Source organism: Pistacia vera, unplaced genomic scaffold (assembly GCF_008641045.1).
Source record: "Pistacia vera cultivar Batoury unplaced genomic scaffold, PisVer_v2 Contig196, whole genome shotgun sequence".
NCBI lineage: Eukaryota > Viridiplantae > Streptophyta > Magnoliopsida > Sapindales > Anacardiaceae > Pistacia > Pistacia vera.
This window is the reverse complement of record NW_022195997.1, coordinates 1,269,113-1,285,116: the sequence shown is the minus strand read 5'-3', so window position 1 is coordinate 1,285,116 and position 16,004 is coordinate 1,269,113. Positions and strand designations below refer to the sequence as shown.

The 16,004-nt window shown below is 41.4% G+C and overlaps 1 protein-coding gene and 1 pseudogene across 1 annotated transcript; one reads left to right on the top strand and one right to left on the bottom strand.

Moving 5' to 3' along the window:
• Nucleotides 1–4,717: 4,717 nt before the first annotated feature.
• LOC116127833 lies at nt 4,718–5,096 on the bottom strand (annotated as a pseudogene).
• An 8,407-nt stretch (nt 5,097–13,503) lies between these two features.
• LOC116127961 (CEN-like protein 1) lies at nt 13,504–14,833 on the top strand. The gene is made up of 4 exons (XM_031413621.1): nt 13,504–13,739; nt 13,848–13,909; nt 14,011–14,051; nt 14,155–14,833. Exons 1-4 carry the CDS (start codon nt 13,539–13,541, stop codon nt 14,370–14,372), a joined length of 522 nt encoding a protein of 173 aa, XP_031269481.1. The 5' UTR covers nt 13,504–13,538; the 3' UTR covers nt 14,373–14,833.
• Nucleotides 14,834–16,004: the final 1,171 nt, after the last annotated feature.

Sequence of the window (16,004 nt, the reverse complement as noted above, 5' to 3'; positions counted from 1 at the left end):
TACCAGTTCGGAAGCGAGCTGAGGGTTGAGACAGCTTCCAATCCTTAACACTCAGCTCGACTCTTTTGGATCAACCGAAATTTCAGACAGATCCTCAACCGGGCTGCTAGGGGGGATTTCTTGGATTCGCGGAACTATGTTATCCTCCGCTGGACCAGGCTGTGGCTCGATCCGACTGATCGTCCTAGCCTGGCAGGGAACACATCGCGAAATGCCCTTTCCCTTGTCTGCCATCTGCACCGCTTTTACATAGCATTCGCGAGATGCGCTATGCGATCCGCTTACTTCCCCTATCCCCGTTGGAGTGGGGAACTTCATCTTGAGGTGATAAATGGAAGTGATTGCCTTGAAGGTTCTCAATAGAGGTCACCCCAAGATTCCATTAAAGGCCGATGGGCAGTCCACGACCAAAAATTCGGTAACCCTAGTCACCTCATCGTAGTCGCCGAGCGTGACTGGTAGCTGGATCGTTCCTTTGGGGATCAGATGATCCCCCGTAAAACCATAAAGAGGCATCGAGGCTGGCTTCAGGTCGGCCTCGTCTAGGTTCATTCTATCGAAAGCGGTCTTGAACAGGATGTTCACGCGCTTCCGTTGTCTACAAGCATTCTGCAGACATTATAGCACCCTATTAGGGGCGTAATCACCAGAGCATCCTCATGAGGATGGTGCAAGCGAGATGCTTCCTTCTCGCAGAAGGTGATCGGTTCCTCCTTTCTAGCTTTTTGAGGTCGCTGCGAAGTGTTCATTACCCTGATCGGGTCGTGATATGCTTCACGAGCGTACCTTTCCTGCGCTTCTCGCGTGTTTCCAGCGAGGTGCGGTCCTCCGAAGATTATGTTAACACTGCTGTATCCGCTGCGATCACGACGCTTTTTCTTTTTCTCCCCTTGGTTCTGTTTTGGAGAGTTATCAATGTACTCCTTGAAATGCCCTTTCTTGATGAGCTCTTCGATAGCCTGCTTTAGAGCTCGGCATTCATCAGCGTGATGCCCGTTATCCCGATGGTAACGGCAGTATTTTTTGCTGTTTCTGGCCGTAGCAGGAGTTTTCATGGGTTCCGGCTCACAAGCAGGCTGGCCTCCTCGGATTTGTCAAGAATGACAGATATGGACACATTCAACGGAGTGTATTGAGCTCTGTCGCGGTCGCGATGAAGAACGGGAGCATAGGACTTTTTGTGCTCGTAGCGGGGTTTCTTCCCTTTTCGCTGATTATCAATGTCTCCTTTGCGATCAGTTCTCCTATTTTCTCCCTGACTAGACACACTGCTGGAAGTGCCGTGATCGCGACGGCGAAGTGCCGCCAACGAATTCTCTATTCAGAGATACTTTTCTGTAAGGTTGTAAAATCCGGTGAGGGAAACATCGTCCTCAGCCTGCAGTTCTTTCCACAGGTCGGTTTGTGGCCAAACTCCAGCTATTATGAGTGTTCGGATGGACTCTTCTGGAGCGTGAGCGAACTTGTTGAGTTCCCTGTGGAAACGGTCGATGTAAGATTGCAGGGATTCGTCTCTTTCTTGCCTTATGTTGCTGAGGTAGCTCAAAGGCATCGAAAAATTCCGATTAGCTTGGAAGTGCCGTAGGAACGTCGTGCTCATCTGAGGCCACGAACTGATCAATCCCGCTGGGAGTGACCTCAACCACCGCTTGGCGTGAGAAGTCAGCGTCACGGCCAAACAACGACATTTTACAAGATCCGAAACCTGGTGGAGCTCCATCAGGTCGTTGAACTCATACAAATGATCCTGCGGATCATGGTTCCCATCAAACGGCTGCATATCAGGCATTCTGAACCCCGGTGGGAGTGGAGCAGCTAGCACTTCGGGAGAGAAAGGGGATGCAGAGGTGACCTGCGCCTGTTCATTTTGCTACTCCCTTAACCTGTCCAGAGCTCGCTGTAGCTCCTCAATTTGTGGTAATGGAGCCAATTGGGGGTTGCTTTCACCCATGCGAGTCCATCCTTTGCGATTACGGTTCAGGAGAGTCCGGAGGTCGGATTCCTCTTCGCCTCGGCCAGCATTTTCGGCCGCACTCGACACATGCTGGCTAGAGGTGTGTGAAGGCGACGGATTGTGTGGGGCATTTTCACGACCCTCGCGGTGGTACGAACCGCCCCGCGAGGTGTGGGGACCACCCGCATGATAATGATTGGGATTGTTCTGCTGGCGGCGATAAGAATCATCGCGCGCGGCATTTTTGCTTGGGTTCGCCTGCGACGTGGCATGGGACTGCTCGGGATTCACTTTTTCGCCGAGTCTCAGCTTTACCGGCACCCTGCTCGAGGCACGATTTGTGCTCGCTGGTCCCTGGGAGCCCGTAGGCTGACCTTTTGCCACTTGCTTGCCCTTACGTCTACGCGATACAGTGCTCGCGGCACGGGCTATTGCCCTTTGCCGCGCTTTCGCGCCACCTGCAGGCGTCTTTGGTGGTTGCACCGCCCTAGCTGTTGTAGATGACATGCCTTGGTCCAAACGGTCCAACCTTTGGTTGACCGTCTGGAGAGTATTGTCGAACCTTTCCAGGCAACCTCTGATGGCGGGGTCGAGTTGTGAAGCTGCCGGGATATCCCCTGCCGCATTTTGCGAAACTGGAGGTACCCTCGAGGGGGTATCCCCTTGGGTCAAGGGAACTCCTTCAGCGCGTTGATTAGTTTGCTCTAGCTCAGATTGGCGGGCCATTTGCTGCTGTAGGACCAGTAGGTCAAAGATTCTCCTGATGAAGGGTAGACATTAAATCAGGCCCTCCTTCTAGCGCCAAACTGTTGATGCAAGATTTAGGCACCAACTAATCGACATGTGTGCAGCGTTGTTTGGACAAGGAACACACGTGAATATGGAATAAATGCAATGAAAGCTTTTAAAGTGGTTCGGATGCTAAGGTAGCAAGTCCTACGTCCACTGATGTATATTGATATGGTGGGTCAGGTCGCTAAAGCGGACTGACTTACAAATGATTGAACAGTAATTACCAAGCTTTTAGGGAGGGAGAATTCGAATATAAAAATGATCGAATCCCCCTAATGAAGGGGTCTTCCTCCTCTTATACCCAGTTGAATGCGTGTAATCATCATTAAATCCTTGGGTTGGTGTGAATGTCAGGACCTAATCTGATTTTACGTCCCATTGCCCATTTCCCAAGCTGATTTCACGTGATTTGGAGCAGGGGAGCGGACACGTGGGAGCTCCAGGGCGCTTGGCAGGCTTGACGTGTGCTTACTGTTCTGACGGGAGCAGGCCACGTTTCGCCACGCGACTCCACGTCAGCCCTCGGTTTCCCAGGCATAACACATTTTTTTTCAATATTTATTTATTAAGTTAATTAATCGATTTAGTGAAGAAATTGAAATTTCAATGGCCAACAATCACTTGCTCCAACAGATTATCACCACCGGGCAAAACTTGTTTGATGAGGTTTTATTTTTAATTATGTATTAATTAATTAATTAACAGTTTGATTATAAACTTAATTACATTTTTAATTATAATTTAGTGGATTGTTGATGAACAATTTTTTGAACTTGAAAAGCTTATTGACGGTGATCAATCAAATTTTCTCAGAGAATAATTTGCTAAACTTGAAAAGCTTTTTGACAATGATCAATCAAATTTTCTCGAGAATATTGTGAATGAATTTTACCAAGAATCAAACAGATCACTGGCTACCGTTCACGAAGAGTTGTAAGTATAATTAATTATAAATTTATAGATTAAGCTTAATTATATCTAATTACTGATGATTAGTTGAATTTAACTAACTAATTAATTAACAATGTCCAGGGAAAAATCAGGATTGATCACGATAAGTTGAAGCTTTTGTTTTACAGGCTTACAGGCAGCGGTGTCAGGTATATATTAAAAGGAAAATAAATATTATTTTTTGATAAATATATTTCTAATTATAATTAATTAATTGAGATTTTAATTGAATTATTAAGAAAATAATTAATAATTTTGCAGTGTTGGGGCCAAAATATTGCAAGCTTAAGTCATGGAAACAGCGGAATATTGCAAGAGAGAGGAACTGTTAAGGTCTCATTAATCAAGATAATTAAGATGCTTAGTTAATTCTTAATTTTTATTATTATTTATTGTTAATTAAGAATATTAATTAACAGGGCAAAAGAGGGTATGAATCAATTGAGTGAGAATATTGAGATTTAGATTATGAAGGCTAGGCTTGATACTTACTTTGAGGTTTGTATAATTATGATTTAAATTAAATAATAATTGATTGATTAATTAATTAACTAATTAATTTTAATTTCTTTGTTGACAGCTAGCTAATTAAGCTATTAAAAGATTCTTCAAACTGATGGAATCAAAAAGCTTTCTCTCTATCGGAAAATCCACCATTTTTATTTTATTTTAATTATGGAGTGTTAATCGTTAATTAAAGACTACAAAATTGGAGTTGTGTGTGTGTTTTATTTTCTAAATTAATAATAATAAGGTGGATTTAATTATGAAAGTAAGTATTGCTAATATCAGGGGTTTGTTTTTGTTATTTCCGAAACGTTGAGGGGGTTCAATAATATCATTTCAGAAAAAGAAAAACGTTTCACATAAATACAACAAAAATTAACAATAAGAGGGAACACCAAAGGGCTCAAAAAAGCAAAGGAGAGTTCGATCCTGGCTCAAGATGAGTGATGGCAGATTGTTTAACACATATCAGTTCTTCAGCTTGGCCGTCCACCGCCATGGCTATGCAAATCTTTAGTCTTTATCCTCTCCCTAATTCTCGGCAATATTGAAGTACCGCAACTCATACACACTTCGGTCCTTGCTTGATTCAATCACCCGAAGCCAATCTCGCACGTTGTGTTTCTTCAAGTACTTCTTAGTCAAGTACTTCAAATAACTTTTAGAGAAGCTGGTGTCAGATATGACAGTGATCTTTGTCTTCTCATGTGTAAAGGTCACGGAGTCACCAAGAGCACCAGCCTTGCCATCGACCTTGATCCGCTCCTGGAGGAACTTTTCGAGAGAGGCGGTGTCCATGATTTTATCCTCCACAGGCTTAGCGCGCGCAGTCTATCACGAACGTCGCTCCCTTCTTGTTTCCCTTGGCTCCTGCTGCTGCTCCACGACTCATTTTTGCTTCTATTCTCCGCGACTCTGATTCAACCAACCAACAAGTGCTCTATTGGGGGTGATGCAGTTATGTTATTCAAGGAAGAAAATGAAGCTACTGGTCAAACCTTTCTATCATCGTATCTAAGCTGGATGAGCCTCCAAGAGTTTCCTTGTCTTAATGATATAATCAGTTTGAGAATTCTCAAATTAGTTTATTTCTTCTTCTTATATACAGAAATCTATTCTTCTTTTAATCTGAGAAGACGAAAATATTTTATTTGTGGGGAATTCCTATTCAGAAAATTAAAAGATTTTCATTAATGTTGGAATAAGTGGGGGCATCTTGATGTGATGATGCATATAATTGATTAACGATGTACATATTATCATGTGATGTTTTCACAACCCTGCAATTTGTTTTATTATGTGCAATTTATAAAAGTGCTTTGGGTTAAGAGAGGAGTGTAATTTTGGTGTCTTTCATCTTTATTACTTGAGTAACCGACATATTCCCACCCAAGGTTTGACAAAATCCTAAGTTGGTATCCCTAGTTTCATTTATTGTAGATTCTCACCCTTAAAATAACACTGTTAGTAATTTTTAAGTTATAGAGGGTTCTATTACCATAATGCCCTTAACAAATAAATTAATAAATTATGTTTTAACCCCTAAATTACTAAAATTATAAAATTAACCATCTTATTTTCAAATTACTTCAATAACACTCTCAGTGACTGTGCAACCTCTCGGTTTTCGCTGGATTTGGACTGTTTTCAACGGCGTTGAACCCCCTGGTCACCTCCATCACCTTCCCCATTGTCCGTCGTCTAAAACCTTTTGGTTCTCGACTCATTAGCCCCAATGATCGCTGGCGCCATTAGGCTTAGGGTTTCGCTGTTATTTGCTGGATTCCGATGACAAAAATCCAATTGGACATCACCACTGCAACCAGTGTTTCCAACTCTACAAAACCCCTATGTCCGCAGCAACTATTTAGTCGTTGTTCTCCGGTTGAGATCGACAAAAACCAGTCGCATGTAGCGGCTATCGTGGCTGGTGATCGGCAAGTGATGAGGGGTTATGAAGGGTAAGGTTTTGTAGACTGACTCCGGTCATGTCAGCGTGAGACCAGGCGAAACAGTCTTGGTTCTGTTTGAGGAATTCTATCAGTTTCTCTCTTGTCTCGGGCTTGAAGCGGGACCCTATATGTGTCTTTCTCTCGAGGTCGTCCGGATGTATCTATACTTCATCCAACTCTTCCATAGATGGTTGAGCCGGCTCGGTCGGAGGGGTTGGATGAGACTGTAATTGCTATGAAGAGTTACCCTTGCCTTTGAAGGCATTCTTGTAGCAATCTCTGGAAGTTTTGGGGTCGCCCTTGATCTCTCGTACCCCCCACTTGGTTGGAAACCTGATCGTCTGGTGGAAGGTAGATGAGACTGCCCACATGTCGTGGATCCAAGGTTGGCCCAAGATGATGTTGTAGGGTGAGGGGCAGTCGATTACTAGAAAAACAGTATGTTTGTTCACTCCGTCGTCGTAGATAGGGAGGATGATCTCCCCGATAGTATACTTCTGCTCAGAGCTGAAACCAACTAGTAGTGTCGGCCGCCTATTGATGTTTGCCTCTTCCAGTCCCATAGCCTTCACTGCTTCGAGGAATAGGATGTTTGCTGAAAAACCTCCATCTATGAATACTCTTTTCACTAGGATGTTGGCGATCTGCAGGGAGATGACTAGAGCATCGTGATGAGGAGCGGCCAAGGTGACTAGCTCGTCATCTTCAAATTGAATTACCTGATGGGTGTGTGACCGTGAGACCGGATGGATGGATTGGACTTCATGGTGGTGGTTGGTTCTGGCATATCGCTTGGCTGATGAATAACTTACCCCACTAATCTCTGATCCTCCAGAGATGAGCAAACATAATCCTTTTGGTGTGGGTTCTCCTGAAGGTGGTGATGGTTCTTTTGAACTTTTGTGGCTAATGGTGTTCTTCCCCTTATCAGTTAGCAAATCTCGGAGATGTCCCCTCTTTAGAAGTGCAACGACCTCTAGGCACAAGGCAATGCAGTCTGCGGTGTTGTGCCCATGATCGCCATGGAACTCGCACCATTTAGTCTTGTCTCTCCTTGCCTCGGGGTTGAGCTTGCCTGACCACTTAACGGTGGATCCCATTCATTTCATAATCGCGACGACTTGGGTTGGTTCGACATTGAGGCTGTACTCCAGTATTTTCTACCGGTTCAATCCGAACTGTTTGCTCTCGGTTCTCATTGGCTGGCGATCATACGATTTTTTGACTCTGCTCGAACTGCATGCTGGGGGTTGGTAGTGGTGCTCCGCTGGCCTGTGCTCTGGCTTCCTGTCATTCCGCCTTGAATCGTATTTGGAGTGAATCATTCAGTTTATCTCATCCTCCTCTTATCTTATCTGGATCACTGCCCGGGCCAAAGCGTTTTCCATTGTGGTGCAACCCAGCTTTGTAAGTTCTTTGTATAGTTCTCCGTTCGGGAGGAGACCTTTCCTGAAGGCATCTACGGGTGTCTTAGGGTTACATGCAGGGATGGAGATCTTCTCTTTATTGAACCTACTGACATACTCTCTCAGTGGCTCGCCCCTTCGCTTGTATACTCTGTATAGGTCGACCAACAACTTCTCGAGTTTTTTGCTGCTGGCAAACTATTCCACAAAGGTGTCAGTGAGTTGGGCGAATGAGTCGATGGATCCGTTCGGGAGATTCGTGTACCATTGGAGTGTCGAGCCGAATAAGCTCGAACTGAAACTTTTACACATGCAGGCTTCCCTCAGTGATCGGGGTATTGAAACGGTGAACATCCGCTGCTTGTACGAGGTTATGTGATCGTCCTAGTCGGTTGTGTCGTCGTACATTTTCATGTTAGGGATGGTAAACTTTTGAGGCATGTTGGCTAGGGCAATCTCATCCATGAAGGGTGAATCCGTGTAACAGTGGGGTCTGCTCTTCTTGGTTGGGACCGACATTCCTGGGATGCGTCTCATCATTACTTCCACATCGATCAATCTCTTGGCTAATACCTGTTCCATAGGAGAAGGGGACGCCACTAGGTCATCCCGGTTGACCGGGTCGACCTTTGCAATTGTGTTCGACACATTCCGTTGGACTATCTCACGTGGTGTGATTTGGTGATTCATTACTTCGTGCACACCCTGGTAGCCTAGATCTTCGTTCATTTCTTCTAGTTGGATGACTCCCATGGTAACAGTTCTGGTGTTTCGCCCTACATGAATGGTCAATGGAGTCGTCTGGTAGTCACTCGGTCCGTCAGGATGGATGGTCTCGAGTGTGTGGTTTGTTGGGTTTGGCCATTCAACCCATGGGGGTGAGCCGAGCCAAGCCGAATTGGGTTTGTGTTGGGAAGGTTAACTGGACATATGGTGGGACGGTAAGGATGAGTTGGTCTTGCAGGTTTGGGCTTTCTGTCACTGGACTGTCTTGATCTTGAGGCTGGGATGGGTTGGCTGAATGGTGTTCTGTTGGTGTATCTTTATCTCCATGTGTCAGGACAGAATCGTCGACCACCGATGAGTTTAACTTACGTGGCCTTTTTCCGGAGACTGAGGGTCGGTGCTCTGGTGTGTAGAGAGGTTGCATGGATGGAACAGGGGCGCGGAACCGATTGGGGGGTGCCTGGCCAGGCAGAAACTCCAGATCATAGAATTGACTCACCTTCTCCTTAAGAGACTGGTTTTCTGCCCTGATGGATGCGTTTTCGGTCCGGATTGCATTATGCTCGGCTTCCAGTGCAGCTACCTTATCCGAGTTTTGTTGCATGAGAGCGGTCAGAGCCTTCAGTTTGGTCTGGAGGCTGGGGTTTGTGTTGTCAGAGTTGTTAGCCATGGAAAGTTCCTCTACGTAGTAAGGTTCGTTGAGCCGCATGATTGCTAGAGGCCCCACGGTGAGCGCCAAACTGTAGACATAAAAATCTACTTGTACGGAAGGGGGGCTGATCCCGTGAGGTTGAGGCCACTAGCGATCCGCTGCACCTGCACACGTAGAGAAACAAACGCGTGAAGCAAACGGGAAACACCGGGGTGGTGTTTGCCATAGGCACTCCGACGCTCAAGTCAACAAGGCTGAAAGAGGCTAGTATAGTGAGAGCTAGGGAGTAGAGAGGTTACCGGAAGTCTAGTCGGAGACTATGACTACGGCGGTGATGTGAAGCTCTCAAGTAGGAGCTTCGGGTGTGAAGGTGTAATTTGTCCCTTGTGAGAGGGTTGGCCTCTGTTTATATAGCGACTGTCTAGTCTCCCAATCTTGGTGGGAGCAGGAGTCCTAGTATAACTCTGATACAAACCCAAGAAGAGTTAGGGCGGTGGTGAGCTGTCTTACCTGCGTCCGAATAGGAAGGTGATTTGAACAGGAAAACCACTTTGAGTAGGAAAGTGATCAGGAACAGGAAAGTGACTTCGAATAGGAGATTGATCAGGAACGGGAAAGTTATTAATGGGGGCTGTGGGCTCTGAACTCGCCTATGGGCCTAGGAAGTGAACTGGAACTGGGAGGCCCATGCTCAGATGGTTTGGGCAGGCCGTATCTCGTATCAAATAGGACTAATCTGGCTTGGGCATCTTTGGGCTTGGGCCTGGCCTCTTCCTCACTGGTGGTCCTATTTTCTTATTTGGGCCAATGACGATTTTTGGCCCTAACAAAGGAGTTCACTAAATTCAGTCAACTCTGCTGCCTGAGCCTCAATTTGGGCTCCCTATTTGGCCATTTGGTCATCAAGAATCTTAAATCGGGTACACTCCTCCATGGAAATGAACGAAAGCACCAAATGATAGGAATCAAATTGGATTTAACATAACTGCTCTATATGAGGGAACAACACCTCCTTAGGGAATTAGAGAATTGAGAAGAGAATTTGATTGATTATTTTCCTACCTTTCAAACTATTTCGAGCTCAATATTTATAGTCTGTCATTTACACCATGTCGAAAACTTATTGGAAATACAGTTAATACTCATAACATAAATAAAGCTAATCATAAGCCTAAACATATGCGGATGCTAATTATAATCCTTGATCCAAGCTGGAGGCTTCTTCTCACGCGTTGACCTTATCTTTCTGGGCATATCTCGTATCTCAGCACTTTGTTGTTGCCTAACATTATGTTGCAAAAACTACCTTTAATAATTTTGCATTGTCTCTTGAGGAAAAGGAGAAAGGGAAGTTTCTTTAAATATTCATATGCGAAAGTAGACTAAAACTTCATTGAAATAGATTGTAAGAGTACCTAATTATTGGTTTAGTCCATTCAGGAATTTATACCAAATTAATTTTTGCATGAATGCATTAACCTTACTTACCAGCACAATTAAGGTTCGTATCACTATATACGTAATCCACGATCGTTAAGCAATTGACAAATAAGCAGTGAAATGGGTCTACTGTTTAAAGAGAGCAAATTGACTTTAAAGTTCTATATTTGTATAATAAGAGAATCATGGTATAGCTTCTTTACTTAGAATTTCTTCCTAATCGTGGGAGCAAGGTCACAGGCGCTACACAAAGGACACTTGGAGAATTTTGACTAAAATTAGAGCTTCTTCCAAGGATCATGAAACGTGTCGACTGCAGAAATGAATGGAAACCAGATTTTGGCTTAATTTTATGCTGATGATGGAATAAAGAAGAAGCGAAAGAAAATGAGCTATATCAGTCAAAGAATATCGAAAAAGTTTTCCTTGTAATTGACTAATTTTATTTCATCAAGACAAGTTATTCTTTCACTATCAAGTAGGTGTCAAATTCAAAGTGGTTTATTCCACGATACACCATTAAACAATTGGCCATATTTCTTCAAATTCCTCGGGTCCTTCTCTTTACCTGATGAATGAATAAAGTGTTTTTAAAATCTGCCACCCATGTCTACTGTATTTGTATACAACTGAACTGATGCCATCCTTCCAAAGTATCTTTTCTGGAGAGATTTATTTCTCAATATTCATATTAATTGGCTATTGAAGATGCTGAAGATTTTCATAATTTATGTGGCGGCCATCGATTCCCTGAAGTGGGTCGACGTCTCTTAGTATATTTTAAGGTTCGTTGGAGAATTTTTTGTTTTTTAATGAAAAAAGCATTTTATATTTTTAGATATATATATATATATATATATAAACGCGTATCATATCAATTTTATAAAGGCGTATATATATATATATATATATATTAAGGCGTATCATATCAATTTTATATTTTAATCATTAGCGTTTCATTGCTTTAATTTCTTACTCCATCCTTAGCAAAAACAGAAAATATATACAAAAAGAATAACATTTTTTCTTTGGAGTATACAATACTCATGAACACCTCTCATACCAAGTTTGTTCATGTAGAATCTTAGTCATCCAGCCATGCATGAACATTTATTCCCATGTTTTTACATAATTTTTTTCACAAAGGTTTCTAATAGTCAAAGTCGGTATTATAACTTTGCTGAAGGTACAGTAATGTAATACTTTTCTTTTTCGTTTATTTATTATTATTATTATTATTATTTTTCCGATGATAAATTGGGACGCAACAGCTAGCAAGGCTTTTTCTTTCTCCTTTTTTTTTTTTTTTTTGGCATGAATACTCGATAAGGTGGCAGGAGAAATGACTGTAAATGAGCTTATTCACCCAAGCTTTAAAGTGAAGCATCGAATTAGGTGTCTGTGCATTTATGTTATATTTCTGATTTTTCCATCAGTAAAGTTTCTATCTTAGAACAATATTTCTGATTTTAACATCAGTAAAGTTTCTATCATAGAACAATATTGGACGTCTTGATCAATTAAATTGAAGCATGTATAATCTCGAATGATCGATCAGGAAGAATAATTAAAAATATTGAATGTTAATTACCTCACGGAACTTCTCTTATATAGATACACGTGCGTGGCACCGTTTCTGATGATAACTTTCTATGAACAATAAACCTATGTTACATCAAGGAAATGTTCCTATGTAAACTTTTCCGGTTGAAAAGGTTGATGGAAAGAAACAAAAAAGGTGCAATTATTATTATTTTTTTATCACGACAGGTGTTTGGATAAATTTGTGTGTATCTTAATTTTTGGGTCTTAAAACTGTCAGTTATATAAGAATCTTAACGATCACTCTTATTACTATTTGAGAAGACTTGAACTTAAAAGTTCATAAAACTTTTTCGTTTTACTCTTTACTATCAAACCATCCAATAGTGATTGCGTTCCTCGGTGAACCAAGAAATCAATCATAAATCACACTGCACGAATGAATATAGGTGACTACATCCAGTCCCAATTAGCTTTTTTTTTTTTTTTTGTTATTTTTTTTTGGTTCTATATGCACGCAAGGGCTTAGGCTTTTAAGTGTCTAGCTACTATATTTGGTGCCGTGCATACTTGTCAAAAGAAATACAGAACGTTTATGAATCAGCAAAGGCAACAGTTAAATTAGGCAACCTGTCTTTATTTGCCGACTTAGGAACAATATTTTTCTAGATTTGAATTTGCTTTTTTCTCTCTGATTGATCTAATTAACTGGAGATTCTATTACCCTTAATGAAGAATAAATTAACTAATTAATTTCTGGCAATTTCAACAATATAATTCGATCCACATATTTGACTCTTCCATTCTAACTTTACGATGTATCGCTGTTCATGAACAATATAGCAATGAATGAATGGTAATAGAATAGGTTTGCTTCAAAATCTTAGATAAATTCGTTAGTTTTATTTCCAGAAAGTTTCAGTCATGCCCACATGATCTAATTACATAAAAGGAAAGATTGAACAATTTGACATTAATAAAACGAATCTAAGTCATAAACAATATGCCAGACGATTCCATTTACAGCCCATAGACCAATAAGATAACAAATAGCGATTCCTTTTTGCCTCTTAGTAATAAACTACTGGTTTCCAAGCTTAGTGATAAGATTTTTTTTCTTTTCTTTAATTTTCGTTTTCAAAATGTAAGAAAGCATGTGTATGGAGAGAAGCACCTCAAAAGCTGAATTCCATTTGTCCAGGGATATTATATAAAAGCAGAAAAAAGTTGTATTCTTCATTCTCATTCTGCCAATAACGTGAAGACGTGTTGGATTACACACAGCGATATGTTTATTTTTATAATGCTTTGAGCATTTTAGAGGGATCTCTTAGACACAAACTCAGCAACACCCATCTCCCCTAGTGCCTTCTTTCAACGTTTATATTTGGAAAAAGACAACTCCGTTTTCAAAACTTATCACACGTGTCCTTTCCATAAATAGGTATGTGAAGAATTTTCGAATCTTTGAGCTTCTAACCCAAGCTCTTTCTCTATAATTTGTGTTTCTTTCATTGTGTCTATAAAAGCTCTTCATTGTCGCAAACACTTAATCATCTCAGTTCTGTATCAGAAATCTCTCTAGCTTTCTCCTTAAGAGTTCTGTTTTATATATAATGTCAAGAACGTCGGAACCACTGGCTGTGGGGAGAGTGGTGGGTGATGTTGTGGACATTTTCACCCCAACTGTGAAGATGACTGTAACTTATAACTCCAATAAGCAAGTTGCTAATGGTTATGAGCTTATGCCTGCTGTCATTGCTGCTAAACCTCGGGTTGAGATTGGTGGCGAGGACATGAGAGCCGCCTACACATTGGTAAATCTTAGTTTTTATATTTTACTACTTTGAGTACATAATTATAATGCTAATTCTAGTACTAACAACTTGTTGCTTCTTCTTCGTGCCTTCTCTTTCATTGAATAGATCATGACTGATCCTGATGCTCCAAGCCCTAGTGATCCACACCTGAGAGAGCATCTCCACTGGTTTGTATTATCAGACTAACCCTTATTATATGTTGTTTAATTAACATTTCATTGTACATTAATGTCGTTGTAAATTTTCTCACAAAACCTTTCAATTTCAGGATGGTTACGGACATTCCTGGAACCACTGATGTTTCCTTTGGTGAGTTTTTGAAACTTCAATTGATATTTGATACAATATGATTTAATTAAAGTGATGTCATGAACTTAAATGGGTTTTGATTTAAATGATTAACGTAAAACAGGAAAAGAAGTGGTTAGCTATGAGATTCCAAAGCCGGTGGTGGGCATCCATAGATATGTATTCATATTGTTCAAGCAAAGAGGAAGACAAACTGTGAAGGCACCAACTTCAAGGGACCATTTCAACACAAGGCGGTTCGCACAAGAGAACGGCCTCGGCCTGCCAGTGGCTGCAGTCTACTTCAATGCCCAGAGAGAAACCGCTGCAAGAAGAAGATGAAGATGAAGATGAAGATATAGAAGAAAGATCAGTTTAATACTATTTCACTCGAAATAAAAGAAAACTGCTCATCTTCAACTTGAAGTTGGCAGCATTATCCTCTGGTTCATGTTTTAGGGTTTTGGATTCAACTTGAAGTTGTATTTTGCTTAATGTTTTCGATTAGTTTATTACAGATTATGTTTTGTTTACTGAAAAACTAGGTTTTGGTTTGGTTTGGTGTGGGACCATATACTTTATAGGGTTTATTTTGATTATATGTACCGTACGATCGGATCAGATCGATCTACTGTAAATAGAATCATGATAGGACGTACGTCATTGCATCATAGATAAGCTACATGCCTTTCACCAGGCACGTGGCACGCTATGCAAAGATCATGTTCTGTACTATGTTCTCGTTGAGTATCTGCCCTTCCTATTTCTAATACAAAATAACATTAAAACTTGGTGTTTGATTATTAACATTTCTTTTTCTGTTCTTAGTTTTGGTTTTTTTTTGTTTTTTTTTTTTTTGGGTTGGCTGGAGATCTCAATTTACATGTATCTCAACTAATCTTCTAGGACCCTAAAGTTAACAGTCAGATAAATTTCCTCAGTCAGTGGTCATCCTTATTAGCAACCCAAGTGGATCGAACTCATAACCTATTAGATAATACACTCAAGAGTCTTAGTTGACTCTCAACTAATCCTTTAAGGCCCTGAAGTTGACAACCGGGTAAATCCCCTTAATCAATGGCTACCCTTAATAGCAACCCAGGTAGATTGAACTTATGACCTCTTGAATAATACACCCAAGAGTCCTAGTTGACCGTTGAGTCACCCTTATTAGCGACCCAAGTGGATCGAGCTCATGACCTCTTAAGTAATACACCCAAGAATCTTAGTTGACCGCTAGGCCACCTTAGTAACTCATGTGGATCAAACTTATAACCTCTCGAGTAATACACCAAAGAGTCTTAGTTGACCCCTGGGTCACCTGGTGGTGGTTTTTGTTCTTAGTTTCAAAATTTGTAGTTTCATAACTAATTCAATTACTATTGCCAAACTATTTTTCTTTTAATTATGTTATACCTGGGAAAACAAGGGCTGACGTGGAAAGTCACGTGATGCAGTGTGACCTGCTCCTGTCAGAACGGTAAGTACATGTCAGGCCTAACAAACGCTTTGGAGCTCTCATGTGTCCATTTCCCTGCAATAAATCGCGTGAAATCAGCTTGGGAAGTGGGTAATAGGACGTAAAGCCGGATTATGTCCTGACACTCACACCAACCTATGGATTTAATGATGATTACACGCCCTCATTTGGTTATAAAAGGGAGAAGACCCCTTCATTAAGGGGATTCGGCCATTTTTTACACTTGAACTCTCTCTCTCTTGCAAACTTTGTATTTACTTTTCCTAATCATTTGTAAGTCAATCCGCTGTTGCGACTTGACCCACAATACTAATACAAATCAGTGAACGTAGGACTTGCTACCTTAGCATCCGAACCACTTTAAAAAGCTCCCATAGCATTTATTTCACATTTTTCCTTTCCATAATCACGTGTGTCTCTTGATCAATCAATGTTACGCACGTGTCGATTAGTTGGTGTTAGAATCACGCATCAACAAATTACTATGTTGAATT